This window comes from Eriocheir sinensis, chromosome 49, assembly GCF_024679095.1.
Source record: "Eriocheir sinensis breed Jianghai 21 chromosome 49, ASM2467909v1, whole genome shotgun sequence".
In the NCBI taxonomy this organism is placed as follows: domain Eukaryota; kingdom Metazoa; phylum Arthropoda; class Malacostraca; order Decapoda; family Varunidae; genus Eriocheir; species Eriocheir sinensis.
Window position 1 is genome coordinate 4,961,142 of NC_066557.1, and position 25,536 is coordinate 4,986,677.

General features: G+C 43.2%; 1 protein-coding gene across 1 annotated transcript in view; it reads right to left on the bottom strand.

Moving 5' to 3' along the window:
- Positions 1–25,276, bottom strand: part of LOC126981624 (chitooligosaccharidolytic beta-N-acetylglucosaminidase-like) — a 28,209-nt gene extending 2,933 nt beyond the window's left edge. Inside the window, exons 1-10 of the mRNA XM_050833061.1 lie at positions 25,178–25,276; positions 19,655–19,754; positions 18,006–18,168; positions 17,343–17,513; positions 16,247–16,471; positions 15,211–15,600; positions 14,951–15,097; positions 8,228–8,461; positions 7,651–7,914; positions 5,457–5,783 (exon numbers count right to left, since the gene is read on the bottom strand). Coding sequence (XP_050689018.1) covers positions 5,607–5,783; positions 7,651–7,914; positions 8,228–8,461; positions 14,951–15,097; positions 15,211–15,600; positions 16,247–16,471; positions 17,343–17,513; positions 18,006–18,168; positions 19,655–19,746 — 1,863 coding nt within the window. The 5' untranslated portion in view covers positions 19,747–19,754; positions 25,178–25,276 and the 3' untranslated portion in view covers positions 5,457–5,606. The remainder of the gene's footprint in view (positions 1–5,456; positions 5,784–7,650; positions 7,915–8,227; positions 8,462–14,950; positions 15,098–15,210; positions 15,601–16,246; positions 16,472–17,342; positions 17,514–18,005; positions 18,169–19,654; positions 19,755–25,177) is intronic.
- Positions 25,277–25,536: the final 260 nt, after the last annotated feature.

A 25,536-nucleotide genomic window follows, 5' to 3' on the forward strand; every position in this document is an offset into this window, starting at 1 on the left:
TGACCTGCTTTTCTGTATTCTAGAACAGCAAGTATGGTGAAATGTCACGTACGTCTGTATCTGTCTGCATATTTACCTGACTTGAAACTGCCTATATAACATAACCGGTAAATCTATAGACACACACAAAAAAAAACACAGGTACATAAACAGAACTTAAAAAAACACGCTGACTCAGGTGATAACAACAGGTAGTACGTCCACTCTTACCTGCAGCACCTGAGCTAACCACGTCCTCTCTGTGCGAACCCCAATCCGTTACTGAAAGTGCCGAGGAGCAGTTGAACACACACACACACACACACACACACACACACACACACACACACACACACACACACACACACACACACACACACACAACACACACACACACACACACACACACACACACACATACACACACAACACACACACACACACACACACACGCACACACACACACGCACACACACACGCACACACACGCACACACACTTTATTCATGTCTATATTTCTCGTCATCTCTGCATCCACTCCTCCTCCTCCACCATGCTGTTTTTCCATGCTGCATGGTTCTTTTTCCTTTCTTGCCAGCTTTGGCTGAAGGGATGGGGGAGGGGTGTGGGGAGGAGCCTTCGCCTTTGCTGTCCTTTATCTTCCACCTTTGATTAGATAGTTAGTGTAGCTTGTCACAAATAGCCTCGTTAGGACCATCAGGTCTGCTGTTGTTTGTTCTTCCGTTATGTTACTTTGTGTTCCTCCTCCTCCCACCAGACAAACTTTCGCTTTCTCTCTCAACATAGGAACTATTTTTTTTGTCTATATTTCTCGTTATCTCGGCCTCCACTCCTCCTCCTCTTTCTCCCAGACAAACTTTCGATTTTGTCTCGAGCAGTTTTCTTTGTTATTTTCCATTTGCGTTTCTTTCCTATATTATTTTTTATACCTTTCTTCCGTGAATTTGGATTCCCGGTATACCTCACATCACACACACACACACACACACACATACACACATACACACACACACACACACACAAACACACACACACACACAGACACACACTCTCTCTCTCTCTCTCTCACACACACACACACACACACACACACTTTCACAAGCCCTCTCCCCCTGACCTTTCCTTCTCCAGGTAGAATCGTGACCAACCTTTCGCCATGCACTTACCTGTGAGAGTCTAATTAGTGATATATGTCCTTTACTCTTTGTTCTCACGTGTCTTGACTTCATTCGTCTGGTTTTGTGTTCACGTCGTTTATAAGTTTAGGGGTTTGTAAATGTCTGTCTCCTTTCCTCTCTTTTCACTCAATCCTCACTTTCGTTTATATAATTATTTTGCTTCTAATATTAGCTCTATATATTATTTGCCTTCATTAAGAACTTCTATATATATCAGAGAAACTGTATTAACATAGTGAAAAACATCCCAAATGAGCACCACTGAGTGCCAGGATTCGAACCCGGGCCTTCTGACTAGAAGTCAGGGCAGCATACCGACCAGACCACCATCGGTGGTTCTAGTCAGAAGGCCCGGGTTCGAATCCTGGCGCTCAGTGGTGTTCATTTGGGAAGTTCTATATATATTTAAATACCTTTTCTGTCCCGTTTCCAATCTTCTTTACTTTCAATACTGGCTCTTTTTCTTTTCTTTCGTTTACTTTCCTTCTCCATTTTGTCTTTCCCTTTTCTCTTTTTAATCCCAGTCCTTACGCTATTTTGCTTCCTTTACTTTTTTTCCCCTCTTGCCTTGCTTTTCTAATATCTATATTACTCTTTCTTTCACCGTTTTCTCTTTTTTACTTTCTACTTTTCCTCTCTAAACAATAAATGTATTCTTGTTCCTTCCATTTTATTTCCTTTCTAAACAAGTCTGCCTCACTCTCGCTTTCTCTTTCTCTCCTTCCTTCCATATAAGGTTATATTCTCTTTATTTTCCCTTTATTATACTTCTATTTTATACATCCCTTCCTATCAATCATCACTTTCTTCTACACTGCTCTGCTCGTTTGTTTTCCTTCCTAACGTTTCCTTGCAACGGGAGTCCTTCTCTCACCTGTCATTTCAAATTAGATACACCTGGTTAGCCTGGTTAGCCTCTAAGTTGTCTGAGCTACTTTCTCTGATCTGACAGACTTTCAATTTCACTGACTTTAAATTTCACTGACTTTAAATTTCACTTTCCACAGGAACCGGACAAATAATAATAATAATAATAATAATAATAATAATAATAATAATAATAATAATAATAATAATAATAATAATAATAATAATAACAGAAACCCCAAGTCTCAAGTCTGTTATAAAAAATTCCGTGGTAATGTCTTAATTCTTCAGAGTTTATCAATTTCTAAGTTGGCGCCACAATCCTTTTTTCTTCTATTTTTTCATCCTGTCATCATCTTCGTCATCCTCAACATGGTCGGCAGTGTGAAACCTGTGCCTGAAGGCTAGAAACTATCGTCATCATACCGTCATAGTCATATTCACACTAACTCATCATCATGCTAAAGGTAATCATCACACTAAAAGCCATCGTCACCATCACACTGTACTTTTCATCATCACACAAATCCATCGCCATCATTATCACACTTAGTCATCATTGTCATCAAAGTTAGTCATCATCATCATCATCACACTTAGTACTCGTCATCACCATCATCACACTTAATTATCATCACCATCATCACATTAAAAGTCATCGTCATCATCACACTAAGTCATCATCTTTATCACACTTAGTCATCGTCATCATCACATTAAATGCCATTGTCATCACCACGCTAAGTCATCGTCATCATCACACTGTCATCACCATTATCACACTTAGTCATCATCATCATCACACTTAGTCATCATCATCATCACCCTGTCATCGTCATCATCACACAATAAGTCATCGTCATCATCACCCTGTCATCGTCATCATCATCATCAACTTGTCATCGTCATCATCACCCTGTCATCGTCATCATCACCCTGTCATCATCATCATCACCCTGTCATCGTCATCATCACACAATAAGTCATCATCATCATCATCACCCTGTCATCGTCATCATCACCCTGTCATCATCGTCATCACCCTGTCATTGTCATCATCACCCTGTCATCGTCATCATCACACAATAAGTCATCGTCATCATCACCCTGTCATCGTCATCATCACACAATAAGTCATCGTCATCATCACCCTGTCATCGTCATCATTACACTTAGTCATCGTCATCATCACCCTGTCATCGTCATCATCACCCTGTCATCGTCATCATCACACTTTGTCATCGTCATCATCACCCTGTCATCGTCATCATCACACTATAAGTCATCGTCATCATCACCCTGTCATCGTCATCATCACACTTAATTATCGTCATCATCACCGTCATCGTCATCATCACACTTAGTCATCGTCATCATCACCCTGTCATCGTCATCATCACCCTGTCATCGTCATCATCACCCTGTCATCGGCATCATCACACTTTGTCATCGTCATCATCACCCTGTCATCGTCATCATCACACTATAAGTCATCGTCATCATCACACTTAGTTATCGCCATCATCACCGTCATCGTTATCATCACACTATAAGTCATTGTCATCATCACACTTAGTCATCGCTATCATCACACTAAAAGGCATCGTCAGTCTCACTAAAAGGCATCCCAATCATCGTATCAAGTCATCGTTATCATCATAATAAGTTATCGTCATCATCACACTAAGTCGTCGTCATCATCACACTTAGTCAAAGTCACCACACTAAAAATCATCGCAATCATTACACTTAAGTCATCATCATCATCACAATTAGTCATAGTAATCATCACACTAAAAGTCATCGTCATCATCACACCGTCAACGTTATCATCACACTAAAAGTTATCGTCATCATCACATAGTCATCGTCATCATCACACTTGGTCATCATCATCACACTAAAAGTCATCACCATCATCACCACACTAAGTCATCGTCATCATGCCGTAAGTCATCTTGATCATACTAAAATAAACTGTCATCATTTTACAAAAAAAAAGTTATTATTCAACTACAAGCCACCACCTCCACCACCATCATCATCATCATCATCATCATCATCGAGTGTGTCGTTACCTGGCAGAAATCAGTCAGGTGGTAAATTCAACGCGTCTCGGCAGGTGTTTCGTTGAGTCATGGGGAGAGGGTGAGGACTAAAGAACACACAGACAGATCACGTTTTCTACTAATAATAAATATCGCTTTATGGGCACGATACAGAAAACTTGGCCACAAACACTGAGGCCCGTATTCTCAGGCACTTTTGGTTCACAACACATAGGCCCCCTTCACACGAGCGGTTTTCTCCCGCGCGGTTTACGGGCGCGGTTTAGAAATCAGTGAGTTCAATAAGGCCCTTCACACACTGGCCGCGCGGCTCAAACTCCCGCGCGGCAGTGATTTACCGGCCGCGTCCACTGCTAACCCGCGCGGCGCCATGCGGTTCAGAATACTATAGAAATCTATGGAGCCCAAAGACGGGCGGTTTTTCCCCGAGCGGCAGACGTGGTTAACATGTGCCAAAGGTTCATTTTGCTCACAAGTTCTTCAAATGTAGATGATGACATGCGGAAATAATTGAAAAACTTTTCTTTTTAAGCTTACAGGTTAGAATATAATGTATAGAATGCTCCTTAAAGGAGCCTAGGGCTTTGTATTGGGTGGGTCCATCATTCAGGCAGTCGCTTCTTCTTGAACACCCTGTTCATTATGTACACAGAGATCACTCTCTTCTTTATGTCCTTCATCTCGAACAAACAAACAAGTCTCGACAAACTGACAAGTATTCTGAGCACTGCTGCAGCCTGCAGACGAACCGCACGGGAGACAACCGCTCGTGTGAAGGGGCCTTATTCCGAAAGCCTTGTCAAAGTATCACTTTGCTCATAATATTACCCATGGGAAGGTCCACAAGCTCTGAGAAAGCTTTATTAAATGTGGGTGTGCGAGGGCCGAAATGTTTGAGAATATAGGCCTGGGTACGACACTTACCAAGGACCAGTTTCACAGTTCGACTCGACGGGTTTGTAAGCTCCCACACCAAACACAAAATACTACAAAATTTAATTCCCTGTGTAGTGTTCGATGATAATTAAGAAGGTAAGAAATTTGAGGAAACGATACAGGTAATCTCTCTAATATCTGGAGGTGAGCAGTAAACCTGACCGCTATGGAGAATTTAGTTCGGATTGGGTGCTTACAATGACGCTGCTGGACTGTGGTGCTGGCCCTAAGAGTGGCACCAAAACATCCGACGTGACACAACAAACATTGCCACAAACATTTAAGATTACAGCTCTCCATGCACAGCAGGAGTCCTCCCCCTCCCCCACCCACCCCTTCCTTACCCCCTACCCTACCCCTCCCCACCCTAGCCTTCCCTAACCCTCCCCTTAATACCCTCAACTCACCCTGGCACTCACAATACAGGGACACACTGTCTCCGCTCCCCTTAACTTGCATGGCACTCTCAGGCACTGTTGGCACCTCCTGATTGGCATATCTGTTATCACTGTGTAGGTGAGTGCCCTTCGTCTGGTACAGGCACATCGGCAGTGGCACTATTTGTAGCACAGCCCCTCGTTCTGGTGGCACCACTGAGGCTGGACTCGCTCAGCCTGCACGCCGCGCCGCACTAGCCGCTGCCGGTGGTGGATGAAGCGAGCCTCTGCGTCACGCCAGCCGTCGGATGGGTTGGTCCACAAACGCTCCCCCACAGCTGCCGCGCGAGGCCACACCTGTGCACCATACACACACACACACACACACACACACACACACACACACACAGAGAGAGAGAGAGAGAGAGAGAGAGAGAGAGAGAGAGAGAGAGAGAGAGAGAGAGAGAGAGAGAGAGAGAGAGAGAGAGAGAGAGAGAGAGAGAGAGAGAGAGAGGTATTAATTAAACAAATACATGGTACATAAGAACATAAGAACATAAGAACGCAGGAGTCTACAAGAGGCCGGTAGGCCTGTACGAGGCAGCTCCTTTGACCCTAAGCTCCCGTGTATCTAACCCCACCTAATATCGCTGTCCATGAATTTATCTAGTCTATTTTTGAATGTGACAATTGTATTGGCACTCACCACATGACTGCTAAGCCTGTTCCACTCATCCACCACCCTGTTAGTAAACCAATTTTTACCTATGTCCCTGTTGAATCTGAATTTATCCAGTTTAAACCCGTTACTTCGTGTCCTACCCGGTTCTCTTACCAACAAAACCTTATGAATGTCTCCCTTATTAAAGCCCTTCATCCATTTATAAACCTCGATCATGTCTCCACGCACCCTTCGCCTTTCTAGAGAATGCAAGTTTAACTGTTTGAGTCTTTCCTCGTATGGCAAGTTTCTCAACCCCTGAATCATCTTGGTCATCCTCCTCTGCACCGATTCTAACATTTTGATATCCATTCTATAGTAGGGTGACCAGAACTGAACCGCATAGTCAAGATGAGGTCTAACTAATGCTAAATATAGTTTGAGGAAGACTTCGGGGCTTCTGTTGCTTACGCTCCTTGAAATAAATCCCAGTACCCTATTAGCTCGATTTCTAGCTTGAATGCATTGTGCCCTTGGACGGAGATCAGAGCTCACCAAGACCCCTAAATCCCTCTCGCACCCAGACCTACTTATGAGAGTGTCATTTAAGCAATAGTTATGTGAGGGGTTGTTCCTACCTACACTCATAATACTGCACTTCCCTACATTGAACTCCATCTGCCATTTATCCGCCCAGTCATATAATCTGTTGAGTTCACCTTGGAGAATACTAGCGTCCTGATCCGACTCAATTACTCTACCGATCTTGGTATCATCTGCAAATTTACTAACATCACTACTAATTCCTGTGTCTAAGTCATTGATATAAATAATAAACAAAAGTGGACCTAATACCGAACCTTGTGGGACCCCACTCGTAACACATCCCCAGTCAGATCTTTTACCATTGATTTGCACTCTTTGCTTCCTATTGCTAAGCCACGCCTTGACCCAGTTCAAAACTTTACCCTCTACTCCGTGAGCCTGTAATTTAAGCAACAGTCGTTGGTGAGGAACTTACAATATCTGTCATTTCCCTTATACTCACTTTCCCTGACCTCACATCCACCCCATCTCACCCACCTTCCATCCATACAGGAGCATAAAACAAGAACATAAGGAGTCTGCAAGAGGCCAGGCAATTGGACTACAAACGGCAGCTTCTGTAAACCAAACGCCATCCATCGTTCCTCTCCATGATTTTTTTTTTTTTTTAAGGTGTCTATCGCATCAGCCCTCATCACAGGACTACCAAGCTTGTTCTCATTCAGTGATTTATAAGTAAACCGATTTTTGGGCAATGTGTTTATCAAATCTAGCTTTTCTAACTTAAAATCTTTGCTATGAGTCCAACCCTGACCTTTTACTACTACTACTACTACTACTACTACTACTCTTACTACTACTACTACTACTCTTACTACTACTTCTACTACTACTGCTACTACTACTACTACTACTACTACTACTACTACTACTACTACTACTACTACTACTACTACTACACCTCTATGTACACTTGCCCCAGTGCCCCACCCCACCTGTCACTCGGGCAACACTCACCTTGGCGTCCAGGTTAGAATCATCCACCTGGTGAGTCCACAGCAGCGCCTCGCCCCCCAGCACTTGCCCCGGCTCTTTACCCTGCGCCAGGTGGTCCCCGTACATGGCCTGCCAGCCCCTGTACGCCCCGCAGGACCCAGCACCTTCGCCGTAAGGGTCCCCGTGGCCGCAGCTCAAGTCCCAAGCATCGGAGTCACTCAGTATGACGCGGTAGCCCTCTTGTGTGAGCTGGCTGACCTCTTCTTTGCTGAGCCTGCTGGTCACCTGTGGAAAGAGATGGAGATGTGTTTTTTAATATATATGCAAAAGTCAGTTTAACGGAGGAACAGGCTGTCTTGGGCACTGCATTTCGGCCCTATCTGCTAGAGGTGAGGCGGATTTTTTTTATAATGACGCCGTAGGAGTTTTTTGTGTTATTATCAAAGCAGGAAAAACAGGCAGAGTGAAACCAATATAATCTGACGGTGGGGGGAGGGGCTGAATCAACGCCTACCCCTCTGAAGAATAAATAACGAGGAAACGAAGAGGGAATGGGAAAGAAAACGAAAATCAAAATGAGATAATGAGATACACACACCTGGATAACGTAATACTCGGGGTCCAGGTAGCGTTGTCTCCGGCCCTCCGCGGTGAGAGTGGATGACCTCACCACCCCTGCGGCCACCTGGGTACTCGCCGCGGCCACCAGTCCCCGGGCACGCCGCTGGAACTCCCCCCACAGGTCATGGAAGTCCCCTGCCTCACGCCCTCTGCCTGTCTCGTTCAGGTAGTTGATCACCTCCTCCGTCGTGTTCCAGCAGTTGACGCTGATCTGATGGGGACGAGTGATGGAGGTAAGGAGAAGGAAATGTTGGAAAGTTTCGTTTAGTCGGCGCAACATCTGAGGTCATATGCCGGAGAAAGACAGAAGGGGAAGGAATTATAGGAGAAGGAAACAGACTCCAGGAAACGGGACACAACCCCCGATTAATACCAGGTACCCATTCACTGCTGGGTGGACAGGGGCGTAGGGTATCAGAAAAGCCGCCCAATTTTTTCCACTCCGCCCGGGAATCGATCGTAAGGAGAAGGAGGGAAGGAAAGAGAGAAAAGGAACAGATTATGAGGGAGAGATGTGGAGGAGCATAATAGCAGAATGAAGGAATAATAAGTTGCTGAGGTTGATTTGAGTGAGAGAAGAGGTGGAGGTAAGTAAAGTGGAGAGAAAGAGAAGAGGGGGAGGAGAGAAGAGAACGAGAGAGGTGTGGAGGGACATGGTAGAAAAATGAAGGAAAAAATAGAAAAGAGGTAGACGTAAGGAAAATGAGGGAGAGAAAGGGAAGAGGGGGAGGAGAAGAGAGAATGAGAGTGAGGTGTGGAGGGACATGGTAGAGATATGAAGGAAAAAATAGTTAAGATATGGAAATAAGTAAAAGGAGGGAGAGAAAGAGAAGAGGGGGAGGAAGGGAGAGAATGACGGAAAGATATGGAGGGACATGGTAGAGAAATTAAGGGGGAAAAACACGTTAAGAGGTGGAAGGAAGGAGAGAGAGAGAGAGAGAGAGAGAGAATAAAAGAATAGTATCTTATATTATTAAAGCACACAATGGGAGAGAGAGAGAGAGAGAGAGAGAGAGAGAGAGAGAGAGAGTGAGAGAGAGAGAGAGAGAGAGAGAGAGAGAGAGAGAGAGAGAGAGAGAGAGAGAGAGAGAGAGAGAGAGAGAGTCAACGAATTGTATCTTATCTTATTAAAGCACACAATGTGAGAGAGAGAGAGAGAGAGAGAGAGAGAGAGAGAGAGAGAGAGAGAGAGAGAGAGAGAGAGAGAGAGAGAGAGAGAGAGAGAGAGAGGGGAAGAGAAAAGTAAGAAAAGGAAAGGAGAATAGGTGGAAAAGAAGTGTGGAGGAGCATGATAGAATAATGAAGGAAAAATACATTGTTAAGGGTTAATATGAGTTATAAAAAAAGTGTAGAGGGAAGCAGAGTGGAGAGAAAGAGAGAAGGAGGTGGAGGTAAAGAGAATGAGGGAGAGCAAGAGAAGAGGAGGGACATGACAGAGAAGTGGAGGAAACAAGTGCATATTAATTTGGAGATAAGAAGTGGAGTTAAGGAGAGGAAAAGAGAGAAACAGAGGAGGAAGAGGAGGAGGAGAGGAGTAAAGAAGAAAAGAACTGTGGAGGTACGTAATAGAAGAATGAAAGAAAAATAAATTCCTTACGTTGCTATGAGTGAGAGAAGAGGAGAAGGTAAGCAGCGTGAAGATGAGAAAGAGAGGAGAGGAGGGTGTGAGGGGGAGAGGTGTGAAGGGACTTGGCAGAGGAATGGAGGAAATAAGTATAACGTTTATCTGGGGGAGAGGAAGTGGAGATAGCAGAACAACCTTCCTTTGTCTGAATTTTCTCCTGACTACGACTTGAGCTCTTTCAGGAGGGAAACACTGAGGTCGATATCATAAGACCCTTTCGCTTCTCACATCAACTATTTCTTAAGGTCAGAGAGGGGGTCAGTCGGGTTCTAATGAGTGTTTCTTCAGGTTCACGGTTCAGAAGAAAGGTCAAACTACCACCAGGGTCATAAAACTACCCCTGGAAATGCCCACAACTCCTACGAAAGCTTTGTCAAATGTGTGTTTCTTTAGGTTCACGGTTCAGAAGAAAGGTCAAACTACCACCAGGGTCATAAAACTACCCCTGGAAATGTCCCAAACTCCTTCGAAAGCCTTGTCAAATATGTGGGCTGGGGCGGCGAAATGTTTAGTAATACAGCCCTAAAACACCTCTCCATCCGACACTGACCCTCTCTTTTGGCCACCTTTTCTTTCTAAATTTGCTGGAGCAGTGCAGAGCAAGTTTTTTGTTGTCATTTTTTCCCCTTGAGCTGTTTTCGTTGATGTAAGATATAAAAGAGGGAGTAAATGAAAGACAGGAGGAGAGGAAAGTAAGGGAGAAAGAGGGGAAGCACATGGAAGGGAAATGAAGGGAAAAAAATGTTAAACCCTGGGGAGGAGAACCATGTATGAGGAAGGGGAGGATAATATTGAGGATAGGGATAGGTGAGGATAGGGGAAGTAGGCTAGCGAAGGAGGAGGAAGATGCTGTGATAGGAAAGGGATGGAAGGAGTAGAAGGAGGAGGATAATGATAGGGAAAGAAAGAAGGTTGTAAAAGGAAATTAATTAAGGTCATTCAGAGAGAGAAGTTTGAGTGAGAGAGGGAGAGAGGAAGAGAAGGCATTGAATGAGGGAGAGAGGGAGAGGAAAGGACGAAAGAGAGAGATGCGAAAGGGCATGGTAGATATACTGAGGAATTAAAGGTTAAAAAGAGATGGAAGCAAGGAGAATGAGGGAGAGAAATAGAGAGGCAGAATGAAAGGAGAGTTTGAGGGAGAGAAAGATAAAGGAATACGGGAGGAAAAATAAAGGAATATGGGAGGAAAAAGAGTAAATGCGAGATAAAATTAACCAGAGGGGGAGAAAGGTTAAAAAGAGATGGAAGCAAGGAGAATGAGGGAGAGAAATAGAGAGGCAGAATGAAAGGAGAGTTTGAGGGAGAGAAAGATAAAGGAATATGGGAGGAAAAAGAGTAAATGCGAGATAAGTTAACCAGAGGGGGAGAAAGGTTAAAAAGAGATGGAAGCAAGGAGAATGAGGGAGAGAAATAGAGAGGCAGAATGAAAGGAGAGTTTGAGGGAGAGAAAGATAAAGGAATATGGGAGGAAAAAGAGTAAATGCGAGATAAGTTAACCAGAGGGGGAGAAAGGCTAAAAAGAGATGGAAGCAAGGAGAATGATGAAGAGAAATAGAGAGGCAGAATGAAAGGAGAGTCTGAGGGATAGGAAGATAAAGGAATATGGGAGGAAAAAGAGTAAATGCGAGATAAAGTTAACCAGAGGGAGAGACGCTGAAGATACACAGGAGCAGAAGAGAAGAAGAGGTTGGAGGTGAAGAGCAGAGAGGGAGAGAAGGATTTGAAGCTACGAAAATTGAAAGTGGAGAGAAAGGAGTGATAACAGTTATGAGAAAAGATAACAAGAAGGGTGACGGAGGATAAGATTATAGAACCATATGAAGGAAAGGTAAGATAAGAAGAAAGTATGAAACAAGGAGGAAAGAAATTAAGGAAGGTGGGAAGAGTGATGAATTGGTTCAGAAAAGTATGCGGAAAAAGTTTGGGAAAAATGGAAGTAGAAAGCTGAGAGAAAAGGAAGGTTGGAAGGTGAAAATTAAGGAAGGAAGAAGGGAAAAGAAAAAAGTAGGGAGAGAAGGTTAGGAAAGTAAGGAGGAAAAAATAGATGGCTGAGTACGGTGAAAATGAAAGAAGGAAGAAGGGAAAAGAAAAAAGTAGGGAGAAAAGGTTAGGGAAGTAAGGAGGAAAAAATAGATGGCTGAGTACGGTGAAAATGAAGGAAGAAGGGAAAGGAAAAAAGGACAGAGAGAAGGTTAGGAAAGTAGGGAGGAAAAAATAGATGGCTGAGGAAGGTGAAATAGAGCTGGAAGGGAGAAGGGAAAAACAAAAGGAGAGAGAGAGAAGGTTAGGAAAGTAAAGAGGAAAAATTATATGGCTGAATAAGATGAAATAGACCTGGAAGGGAGAAGGGAAAAGAAAAAAAGTAGGGAGAGAAGGTTAGGAAATTAAGAAGAAAAAAAAATGGATGGCTGAGTAAGATGAAATAGTGCAGGAAGGAAGGAAGGTAGGGAGGATTAGGGTGTGGTTAAGTGTTGAAAAGTAAAAGAAAAAAGGAGAGAAAGAAGGTTAGGAGAGTAAAGAGGAAAATATAGATGGCTGAGTAAGATGAAATAGAGGAAGGAAGGAAGGAAAGGAGGATTAGGGTGTAGTTAAGTGTTGAAAGGTAAAGAATAAGTGTTAAAAGGGAAGGGAAGGAGGAAGGGAAAAGAAAAAAGGAGAGAAAGAAGGTTAGGAAAGTAAAGAGGAAAATATAGATGGCTGAGTAAGATGAAATAGAGGAAGGAAGGAAGGTAGGGAGGATGAGGGTGTAGTTAAGTGTTGAAAGGTAAAGAATAAGTGTTAAAAGGGAAGGGAAGGAGGAAGGGAAAAGAAAAAAGGAGAGAAAGAAGGTTAGGAAAGTAAAGTGGAAAATACAGATGCCAACATAAGGTGAAATAGAGCAGGAAGGAAGGAAGGAAGGGAGGATGAGGGTTTAGTTAAGTGTTGAAAGGGAAGGAAAGTAAATGTTAAAAGGGAAGAGAAGAAAAGAAGGAAGATAACAAGGCATGAAGAATGATGGGTGTGAAGGGTTGAAGAGCAAAAGAAGGAAGTAGAAAGTGAATATATTATAGCTGATGATGGACGGTTGGAGGGAAGACAGGTAGGGCGGAGAGAAAACAAGCAGGTAGACAAGGGAGGGTAAGGAATGCTGTGGGGACTAATTAACTGTAACTAACATTTGGAGAAAAGAAAATTATTTCGTAGTTAGAAGAGTGTAATCAGTTAGGGAGGGAGGGAGGGAGGGAGGAAGGAAGGTAGGTAGGAAAGTAGGCAGGTAGGTAGGTATAGATAGGTAGATAGATAAATAAGGTAAGCAGGTAGGTAGGTAGGTAGGAAGGAAGGAAGATAGGTAGGTAGGTAAGTAGGCAGGTAGGTAGGTAGGTAGGAAGGTAGGAAGGAAGGTAGGTAGGTAAGTAGGCAGGTAGGTAGGTATAGATAGGCAGATAGATAGAAAAGGAATATAGGGAGGGAGGTGGGTGAGTGGGTAGGAAGGTACGATAGTAGGCCGGTAGACAGGTAGCCAGGCAGATTCATGATAAAGGAGAGCACTTAGGTAGGTAGTTAGGTGAATAGATCGGTAGGGATATAGAAGGAAAACAAAGGAAGAGGGCAAGATATAAGAAATAATGAGTATGTTACAGAAAAACACGATAAGGATATGTAGGAAGGTAAACATAGACAGGTAGAAATATAGGAACGTACGTAATAAGAAAGGTAAGTAGGAAGAAACGGAAGGGGGGAGCAAGGGAGAGATGAAAAGGGAGACTAAAGATAAGAAAGAGGCAGAAGGCGATAAAGAGATTAGTGTAACGATAATCTCCTAACACTTATCACGGGAACTGCTGAAGAAAAGACTAACCCCGAACAGTGAGTGACATGAGGAGACTTAACACCACGCACCATAAATAGTAAAGCCACTCTCAGTCTGCCTCAAGATGATTTATAGAAGCAAAAAATGTAGTCGATGATAAGAGAGATGATAAGCTAGCTGGAGGTGGGAAGTTTGCCTGGGGAGTCAGAGAGAGAGATTACAGCTCGATTGAACGACGAGTTGGATCCCCCTCACGTGAGAAATGAGTGTTCTAGGAGGTTTTTTCCAGTAGAATCGACAGAGAAATATGAAAAGGGGTGGAGAAGTTGTATTAGTGGGATAAAATGATAAAGAGGGTATTAGAGTATAGGAAGATCTGTCTGCTATGAGTTTTCTTATGAAGGTTCGACCATAAAAGTGGTGAAGGCTGGATTTAAGAGTATTAGAGGGGGAGGAGGGAGGTGTGGAATAAGGGAAAGAAAATGAGCGTATTGGAGAAAGAGTAGATCTGTTTGTAATGAGTTTTCTTTTAAAAGTTCGATCGATAAATGTGGTAAAGGGTGGATTATATGGTATTAGATGAAGGAGAAAAAGGCACTGAGGAAAAAATATGATAGAGGGTATTTGAATATGTAAAGATATGTTTGTGATGAGTTTTCCTTTCATAGATTCGACAGGACCCAAATTAAGTGGAGGCAGCAAGAGGTGAGGAAGGGCAAAATGATAAAGAGCGTATAATAGTATGTGGAGTTTTGTTTGTTGCGAGTTTTATTGCAATATATTAGACAGGACCTGGATTAAGAGTACTGGTGGAGGAAGAAAGACGTGGGGAAGGAAAAAACGACAAAGAGGACATCGTAGTAAGTGTAAGATGTTTGTTTTGAGTTTTCTTTTAATAGATTCGACAGGAGCCGGATTAAAGGTATTGGTTTACGAAGAGAAAGGTGAGGAAGGAGGAAACTATAAAGAGGGTATTACAGTATGTGGAAATTTGTTTGTTGTGAGTTTTAATAGGAGTCTTTTAATAGGTTCGACAGAGAAATCTGGTAAAAGGTGGAGTAAGGGAGAAGTGAGGATAAAGGATGTAGAGATGATATAAGGAGTATTATTGAAAGACGAGAGGAAAGGAAGCTGCATGTAAGGTTATTCGTGAGAAATGTTTGGTAAGAAAAGGTGAAGACAAGGTAAAGTAAAGTAGGGTAAGGCAAGGTAAGATAATGTTAATGTGGACATGGTCATTAGTGGCTGCAGGGGTCCCGAGGCCAGGAGACCCGTGGAGGTAGTACCTGGGTGGCGCCGTAGTGGAAGTAGTGCTGCGAGGGGAAGAGGTCTAGCAGGTGTGTGTAAAGCTGCCCCAGGAGGGTGTAGGTGGCGTTGAGGGCGGGGTTGAGCTGCCCACACGGCGGCTCATCACAAAACTTCTGCCACGGCTCCTGCGGGGAGGGGGGGGGGCATGAGGGAAGGCTGCAGGGACACTGGGACAGGGTGGAGATGCATGATGTCACTTATCACACACACACACACACACACACACACATATACACACCTGGTTGACGCACACGGCCAACCTGCCCAGCCCCTCCTCCTTCTCGGCCCACTGCCAGCCATTGCCGACGTGCGCGGGCGTGTCCACCTCGGGCAGCAGGCGCACGCCGCGCACGTGCGCGTACTGGACGAGACGGCGCACCTGAGCGGGCGTGTACACCTGTCTGGGGGAGTAGGCGCCGTAGTAGGCCATGTTGGGCAGCGTGTCCAGGGCCAGCGGGAAGGAGTGGGAGTCGGTGATGTGCCAGTGGAGCGTGTTGAGCTTGCTGGCGGCCATGGCGTCCAGCGTGCGCCGCAGCGCCGCCTCCGTCACGAAGTTACGCGACGTGTCCACCAGCAGCCCGCGGTACGGGAACGCCGGCGCGTCCGTCACCGCCGCCGTCGTCACCACCTGCCAACACCTCGCGGTTCAACACCACCCACGACACCTCAACACACACACAGCAGCCCCCCCTTCCCCCCCCCCCCCACACCCACTCACACCCACACACACACCTTCCACTGCCACACCACAGAGGCGAGGAAGGTGGCTACACCTACTCGAGTTCATTCCTACACTGTTGAACTTACAAATGCAAGAGCTAACTAGTATATTCATTTTATAATATTTTCCCCTGATAAACTCTTCATCCACCTTTATTTCTTAACTACATTACCTCCTTCCTATAGCATTAACCCGGTCAACAGTGGACGGAGTAACAAGTGGCAGCATCCCCTCTGGAACTGACTAGATAATTGCTGTTTTGTCATGTTGTGTGTACCAAGGGGCAGTATCTGGGAGCCTTTCCTCTACACTCTTCGCTGTGTCCCCGGCCAGCGTTGCCAAATTGTCGAACTCTGAACATTGCATTTCTCATTTTTAGGCCCTAAGACTGCCGCAACCACACAAACAACGATAGAACATTAAAGTTAGCGTTAAAACTGTTATTTATTGATGCTTTTTGTGTTTTTTTCTAAAGTTATCGGTCAGAAAGTACGACAGTGCAATGCGATGAGTACGATAATTTGGCACCGCTGTCCCCAGCGCGCCTCCTCACCTTGAGCACCCCCGTGGCCTCGTCGCCCACCACCAGCTGGCTCAGCGTCTCCAGGCCGTGGCGTGCGCCGAAGAAGTCCGTGGCGAGCAGCGTGACGCGCGAGGTGTGTGTCTCCGCCTGCGTGGTGATGCTGAGCGTGTAGGCCTCACGGGTGTGAGGCGTGAGGGTGGCCTCCTCCCCGCCAGCCACCACCAGCACCTCCACCACCACACGATGCCGCCGGACCTGCCATACACGGGCTCATTAGTACACAGGTGGAGGGGATGAGATTTTACATGACTGTCGTAACCTCATGCTTTGATTCACTCCTTTCCATGGTTACATCTTGCCTTCCTTCACTTCTCCATTTACCGTCCAGCGAGTAGCGGGCTTTTTTTTATTATTTTCTTTTTTGTGCCCTTAAGCTTTCTCCTTTGTTGTAAAAAAAAACCTTCATCTTTCCCTCCCTGCCTCATTCCTCCACACCTTTATATCCTATTTCTTTCCCCTCTCTTAATATTTCAGTCCTTCCCTTACATTTAAGTCTTCCTGTATGTCTCTTTCCAACCTTCCTTTATATGACACTATGGTTGTTATTCTAAGACACTTTCGCTTCTCACATCACCAATTTATAAAAGTCAAACAGGGGGTCAGTCGGGTTCTAATGAGTGTTTCTTCAGGTTCATTTTACAGAAGAAGACTCACACTACCACCAGGGTCATAAAACTACCCCTGGAAATGCCCACAACTCCTACGAAAGCCTTGTCAAATATGTGTTCTTGGGCGGCGAAATGTCTTGTAATATGGCCCTATCTTTCCCTCCCCATCGCCCTTCCATTCGAGCTTTCTTTTCCATGCCTTCATTTTTTCTCCTCCTTTTCTCCCTTTCCTTCTATCCTCTCTTTCTACATCTCTATGATTTCCCTCTTACTTCCGCTCCTTCATGCACCTATTTCCATGCATTCATATTTACCTTCCCTCCTCCCTTCCCTTCTATCCTCCCTTTTTATGGCTTTGATTCCTTACCCCCTCATAAACTTCTATCGTTCCCTCTCTTCCTACCTTCCACCTTGCTTTCCCTCCTTTCTTACCTTTCATCCCCTTCCCCCACCTTTACCTGTTCCTCAAAGGCCCCCTCAGGTGACAGGTGATCCCCGTCCGCCCTGGGTGAGAGCGAGGCGAGGGTGTCATTGAAGAGCGTGAAGGCCTCCCGTACCAACTCCTCCGCCTGGGGACTTGGCGCACTCACCTTCCGCAGCTCCAGCCCCCCCAGCAGGAAGGAGACAGTCTGGGGGAGAGAGGGAAGACAAAGCTGGGGACATAGGGTTAACCTGCGCGTGGCCTCGGTGCTCATCTCCGTCATATTAGAGGAATTATAGGAGAGAGGGTTACTGTTGTGGCGGTGGTGGTAATAGTGGAATGGTTGTGAAATACTGCAACGGTGAGGATAGAATGGGAACAGGAAATGAAGAGGAAGAGAGAAGGAGAGAAGAAAGAGGAGGAGCAACAGGGTCAAGAACAGGATCAGAGGGCAAAAACAGGAGGAGGAGGAGGAGGAGGAGGAGGAGGAGGAGAAGGAACAATAAGAGAAGGAGGAGGAGTTCATAAAGTGCAGGATATAAAATACAAAAAAAAAATGGATGAAAAATACAACACAACATCTCTCTCTCTCTCTCTCTCTCTCTCTCTCTCTCTCTCTCTCTCTCTCTCCTTATCTATCTATGTATCTATCTATCTATCTATCTCTCCATCGATCTCTCCATCTATCTCTATCTCTCACCTCCTTCCCTAGACGTACGAGACCGGTGGGGCGGGGCCACAACACACTCTCCGGCGCACAGGTAAGTTTGCAGGTGTCGAGGTCAGGTAAGCTGCGTTGGGCGTCATTCTCCTCCTTGATACAGGTGTCGTTAACGCACCGCCACCCCCACGGACTCCCCGGCCTGTGAATAAGGGAGGTTAGAGGAAGAGAAGCCGTGGGAAAGTTAAGGGAGAGAAGAGCGATCAGAGTTAATGAAGAAAGAAGGGGTAAGGGTGAAAGTCAATGAATTAGAAAAAGGGAAGTAAAGGGGAGATAGGAGGCAAGGTAGGGGAGAAAGGGGAAGGTGAATGGAGGGAAAAAAGGGAGTGAAGGGGAGATAAGAGGTAAGGTAGAGGAGAAAGGGGAAGGTGAATGGAGGGAAAAAAGGGAGTGAAGGGGAGATAAGAGGTAAGGTAGAGGAGAAAGGGGAAGGTGAATGGAGGGAAAAAAGGGAGTGAAGGGGAGATAAGAGGTAAGGTAGAGGAGAAAGGGGAAAGTTAATGGAGGAAAACACAAAACAATGAAATGAAACACAAAACAATGAAATGAAACACAAAACAATGAAATGAAACACAAAACAATGAAATTAAACACAAAACAATGAAATTAAACACAAAACAATGAAATGCAAGTTAATACACTGAAATGCAGCACAAAACAATGAAAATCAACACAATACAATGAAATGAAAGACAATATAATGGAATGCAACACAAAACAATGAAATGCAACAGAAAACAATGAAATGCAACACAAAACAATGAAATGCAACACAATACAATGAAATGCAACACAAAACAATGAAATGCAACACAATACAATCAGATGCAACACAATACTTTGAGATGCAACACAAAACAATTAAATGCAACACAAAACAAATGCAACACAAAACAGGGGAGATAAAAGATAATGGAGAAAAGGGAGAGCCATCATCCCCCCCCCCCCCCCATGCAGAAAGGTGAGAAAATGGGAGGGCAAGAGTTAAGGGGAAGGGTCGTAAGGGAAGGTAAGGTGCGGCTGAGCGGGTAAAGGGGGAGGGGGTGGAGAGAGAGGGGGAGGGGAGGGGTCACCTGGGGAAGGCTATACAGGTGCGGCAGGTCAAGGATTGTACCTGCTGACTCTCCCTCTTACCTTGCCGCGCCTTTCCTTCCATTCATTTACCTTTTTTTTTTTTTTTTTTTGCTTTGCTTGATCTATTTTTAATTCCGTCCATTCACAAGTTTCTTTTTTTTAAATTATATTTTACACTCTCTCTCTCTCTCTCTCTCTCTCTCTCTCTCTCTCTCTCTCTCTCTCTCTCTCTCTCTCTCTCTCTCATACTTTTCCTCTCTTTCTTATCATTCATTCATTCACTCATGCACGGAATTTTTTTTTCAATATTTTTATATTTATTGACTTTTACATTACCTGTTCCTCTCCTTTCCTTTCTCCTTTCTCTCATACCCTTTCCTTTCCTTTCTCTACGTTGCACACCTGTTGAAGGCACGTATACTCACCTGAGACTGACGTAGGTGGGTGGTAGCGTAAAGCAGGTAGGGCAGAGGGCCAATGAGATATACTAATGAGGAAGGGGGAGGAGCTTAATTGCCAAGTTAGCGTGAACAGTGTAGTACTGGATAACACACCTGAAGTTGGCGTAGGTGGGTGGTAAGGTGAGACAGGTGAGGGCGAAGGTGAGACATGCTCCCCACGCCAGGTAGTCACGGCGCTGCCCCATCAGGTGAACTGCAGTCGAAAATGAGGGAAGGTTATTGGAAGTGATACAGCATTGAGAGAAGTACTAAAAACTGATCAAATACGAGTTATATGAACCAAAGAGAAAGGGAGAGAAGGCTATTGGAAGTGGAGTAGTATTGGAAGAGCAACTAAAAACAAAAACTATCTAATATCAGTTAGGTGTACCACTGATAAAGGGAGGGAAGGCTGTTGGAAGAAGAATATTATTGGGAAAACTAGAGAAAACTATCAATACCAGTTACATGAACCAAAGAGAAAGGGAGAGAAGGCTATTGGAAGAGGAGTAGCATTGGGAGAGGACCTAAAAACAAAAACTATCGAATATCAGTTAGGTGTACCACCGAGAAAGGGAGGGAAGGCTGTTGGAAGAAGAATATTATTGGGAAAACTAGAGAAAACTATTAATACCAGTTACATGAACCAAAGAGAAAGGGAGAGAAGGCTAATGGAAGAGGAGTAGCATTGGTAGAGGACCTAAAAACAAAAACTATCGAATATCAGTTAGGTGTACCACCGAGAAAGGGAGGGAAGGCTGTTGGAAGAAGAATATTATTGGGAAAACTAGAGAAAACTATTAATACCAGTTACATGAACCAAAGAGAAAGGGAGAGAAGGCTAATGGAAGAGGAGTAGCATTGGTAGAGGACCTAAAAACAAAAACTATCGAATATCAGTTAGGTGTACCACTGAGGAAATGAGGAAAGGCTGTTGGAAGAAGAATATTATTGGGAAAACTAAAGAAAACTATCATTACCAGTTGGATGTGCCAATGAGAAAGGGCGAGAAGGGTAATGGAAGAGGAATATAATTGAGGAAATACTAAAAAAATAATTGAGTAAAGTTAGATGTGACGTTGCAAAGACAATACTTCGACTTAACACAACTCAAGAGGAGGGAATAGGGAGGTGGAGGTAAGGCATGGGGGAAAGATGTTAAAGTTTAAAGAAAATAAGATGTAGGGAGAGAGATGGAGGGAATGGAACGATGAAAGGAGGAAGAAAAGTGTATAGAAGAGAAGGGAATGGCAGGGGGAATTAAAAAAAACGGACAATGGGTGCAGAGAAGTATGAAAAGAAAAAGAAAAAACTGAATGGAATAGACTGAAGGAAAAGGGAAAGCAAAAGAGAAAGGTGCGGAGGAGTGAAAACAATATAAAAAAATCATGCAAAGAGGAGAGAGTTGTAAGGATAAAAATCATAAAAATGGAGGAAATAGTGAAGGAAGGAGGAAGACGAGAAGAGAAGGGAGATACGAATAGCACAAAAGAAATGGATAATTGAGCAACAAGAAAGGTATAAAAAGAAAAGGGTTAGTGATACGGAATGTTGAGAAAAGATAGCAAGAGGAAGGAGGAAGACGAGAAGAGAAGGGAGATACGAGCGGCACAAAATAAATGGATAATTGAGCAAAAAGAAAGATATAAAAAGAAAAAGGTTTGTGATACGGGAATGGTGAGAAAAGATAGCAAGAGGGAGGGAAAAAAATAGACAAGGAGGAAAGGTGAAGGTGAAAATGAAATGGAGTAAAAGAGGGTGAGAGGGAGGAAGGAACAAGGAAGCACAGGATGAAAGAATAATGAACAATTGCAACGAATGAAAAAAAATATATATATAAAGAATGGAAGAAACAGGGAGTAGGGGAATAGGACAAAGAGGAGAGATGAAATAACTATTACAAAGAGCAAAGAAGCAGGAGAGAGAGAGAGAGAGAGAGAGAGAGAGAGAGAGAGAGAGAGAGAGAGAGAGAGAGAGAGAGAGAGAGAGAGAGATTCTGTGTGTGTGTGTGTGTGTGTGTGTGTGTGTGTGTGTGTGTGTGTGTGTGTGTGTGTGTGTGTGTGTGTGTGTGTGTGTGTGAGGAAGAGGGAGGGAGGGAAAATAAAGGGAGGAAGAGAAAGGAGGGATGGAGGGAAGGATGGCGGAAGGAGATACCTACGTCATGAGAAAATACCCTTGGCCTATTTTCTATCTTGTATCTCAGAGAGAGAGAGAGAGAGAGAGAGAGAGAGAGAGAGAGAGAGAGAGAGAGAGAGAGAGAGAGAGAGAGAGAGAGAGAGAGAGAGAGAATATTCAACTATATACTCTTCAGTTGCAACACTCCTACATGTTATCCTTGATTTTCTTTATTCTCTCTCTCTCTCTCTCTCTCTCTCTCTCTCTCTCTCTCTCTCTCTCTCTCTCTCTCTCTCTCTCTCCCAATCACGTTCTGGAGTACAGGTGAGCGGAATTCACCGAAGCGAAACTAGACAGGTAAAAGCAAACGGGAGTGATGGAACTAGTTAACAGGTAGGAGAGGAAAAGAGGAATGTAAGGATTAAAAAAAAATATTGGTTTGAATACAGATTAACAGAAGATGAGAACGAAGGACAGCAGGTATGAAGACGCAACTTAGAAGGTAGTAGCGGTGAAGAAGAAGATAGATAAGAAGGAAGAAGTAATATTAAGAAATGGAAGGAAGTTTGAGAGAAGAGATAACGGAGAGGTTGGCGTGAGAGAAGGATGAAGATGGGAAGATATCAGAGAGGAAGTGTAGAAAATGTGGAAGTGACTTATAAGAATACGAGGAGAAAGAAAACAAAAACAGGAAATGGAACGTAGATTTCTAGGAAATATGAAGAAGATGTGGCAATGACTTATATTAATGGAAAATAACAACATAGAGAACAAAAAGTGTAGATAAAGAGGGGAAGAGGAAGAGGGGCAGATAAGAAAAATGATATTCAGGAAAGAAACCTTGCCATCTTATGTAATGTTTGAAAGTTGCATAAAAGAAGAAGATAAATTAAGGATAGCATTTGGTTTGTCCCTCGCACCGTAAAAATTAGGTAAGATAAATATTAAGTCTGAAGGTGCGATAAGTAAATTGGGATGCTGGGAAAAAATATACAAGGGTGAAGGGGAAACTATATAAGGGTGACAAGGGGGAAAATATATTACGATGAAAGGACAAGGGTAAACAGGGGTGAAGGGTAAACTATATGAATAAAGGGAAAAGTATGAGGATAAAAGGAAAAAGTATTATACAAGAATGAAGAGAAAAAATGTGTAATGATGAAAAGAGAAAAGCATATAGAGATGAAGGGAAAAATACGGACAAGGAATAAAACTTAAGACTGTGAACAACGGATCTTAAAAGAGAAGGAAAGAAGAAGGAGGTAAAAAAAAATAGATAAGATAAGCGATAAAGATCAGAGAACATGAAAGGCGGAAAGGAAAAAAAGGAAAAAAAAATAATCGAAAAACGGTGAAAATAAATAAAAAGATAAAAAAGGAAAAAAAATATGCAATAATCAAGATAAAACAATAACATAAGAAAAAAAAGCGCAGGACATGAAAAAAGACATCCTAAATGACCAGGTAAATCAAGGTAGACTCAAAATTAATCAACCTTCACATACATCTGAATACTTGCATGTCACAAGCCTTATACGGGAAACTGACCTTGTGTGTGTGTGTGTGTGTGTGTGTGTGTGTGTGTGTGTGTGTGTGTGTGTGTGTGTGTGTGTGTAAGTGATTTGGTTTTATCTTTGAGAGAGAGAGAGAGAGAGAGAGAGAGAGAGAGAGAGAGAGAGAGAGAGAGAGAGAGAGAGAGAGAGAGATCAACTATTAACAATAATTATCAATAATATTAATTAGTTACAATGTTCCCTCTCCTCCTTCCCCTCCCTCCTCATTTTCCTATCTTACCTTCCCTGCCCCAACATGTCCTTCCTCATCCTTCTCTTCCTTCCTTCCTTCCATCACCACTCCCTCCCTCTCCCTCTCTCCCGCTCCCTCCCTACAAACCATTCCCACACCCACACACCCACACATTTCCTTTCTATAGGCCATGTCCCCTTCTCCTTCTCCCTCTCCTTCCCTCATCCCTTCCCTTCCTTCCACCATCCCTCCCTCACATTTCTACTCACCCACCTACACGTTCCCTCATTAGTTCATTCTTCCATCTTCTCTCCCCTCTCCTTCTGCCTCCTCCCTGTTCTTCCTCATCTTCCTTCTCCTCCTTCTTCCTCTTCTACGTCAGCGCCTTTTCCTCCTTCCCTCATTCCAAGCCTAACCTTATTTTTTCTTCTCATTCCTTATTCTCTTCTCTCCTCCTCTACTCCTCCTCCTCCTCCTCTTCCTCCTCCTCCTCCTCCTCGTTGCCCAACCTTCCTCGCAGCATCACGCACCAAAAATGTAACCACGCTGACATCACGCATCAGAAACGGATGTGTGTGTGTGTGTGTGTGTGTGTGTGTGTGTGTGTGTGTGTGTGTGTGAAGATGAAGCCGATCTCTCTCTCTCTCTCAATGCTGACAATGCTGTTTATAATAATAATAATAATAATAATAATAATAATAATAATAATAATAATAATAATAATAATAATAATAATAATAATAATAATAATAATAATAATAATAATAATAATAATAATAACAATAATAATAATAATAATAATAATAATAATAATAATAATAATAATAATAATAATAATAATAATAATAATAATAATAATAATAATAATAATAATAATAATAATAATAATAATAATAATAATAATAATAATAATAATAATAATAATAATAATAAAAATAATAATAATAATAATAATAATAATAATAATAATAATAATAATAATAATAATAATAATAATAATAATAATAATAATAAAATACCGAGTACAAGAACAAGAACAAGAAGGGTAAGGAAAAAAAAGACAAGTGAGGAAAAGATTATAAATAAATTAACAATATTAAACAATTACACCATTACCCCGGGACAGAGAGAGAGAGAGAGAGAGAGAGAGAGAGAGAGAGAGAGAGAGAGAGAGAGAGAGAGAGAGAGAGAGAGAGAGAGAGAGAGAGACGGGGGGGTTGAAGTAATACGAAAAAGACCAGAACAGACAATCACGTGCCGTTACTCATGAAGAAAGGAAAGAAAATAGTGACATGAAAGTCTCTCACACACACACACACACACACACACACACACACACACACACACACACACACACACACACACACGCACGCACAGACGCACGCGCGCACGCAAGAGAGGAGGGAAACTGATTAAGAAGCGCTATACAAGCGTTTGAAAAAGTGAAAAGAAATCTAAAATTAACTATAAGATGAAAAAAAAATCATAACTTTGGTCATCCTGACATGTACGGCCGCTCTTACATTATTATTATTATCATTATTATCATTATCATTATCATTATCATTATTATTATTATTATTATTAATATTATTATTATTATTAATAGTAGTAGTAGTAGTGGTAGTAATAGTAATAGTAGTAGTAGCAGTAGTAGTAGTAGTGGTAGTACCTGACAGCTATAAAGTAAATACACGATGAAACAAAACGCATGAGAATAAATGAATAAAAAAATAAAAACAGTCACAGCAAAGACACCAACCAAGTTGAACCAACCAATGAGTAGGACACACACACAGGTACCACACACAGACAGGTAAAGGATAGACAGGCGCGGCCACCGTCACAACCTTCCAGAGTCACTCACGGTACTGGACACCCCCAAGCGCCTTTGTCCTACACTTTCTCCAGCAGCTCGTTCCTGTTCGTGGCTCTGGCGGCGACTTGGGCTACACTGGGAGGCGCTCTCTTTCCGTCTCTCCTTCCTCTCTCTTGCTGCTGATGTCGCGTACTGATGATAAAACGAAGTGAAGCAGAAAGGAAAAGCGATCGGAAATGAAAGAAGTAGAATTAGGGAAAACATAAAGATAAACAGCATTAGCGATAGACAAAATGAACTAAAAGTTACCGTATAT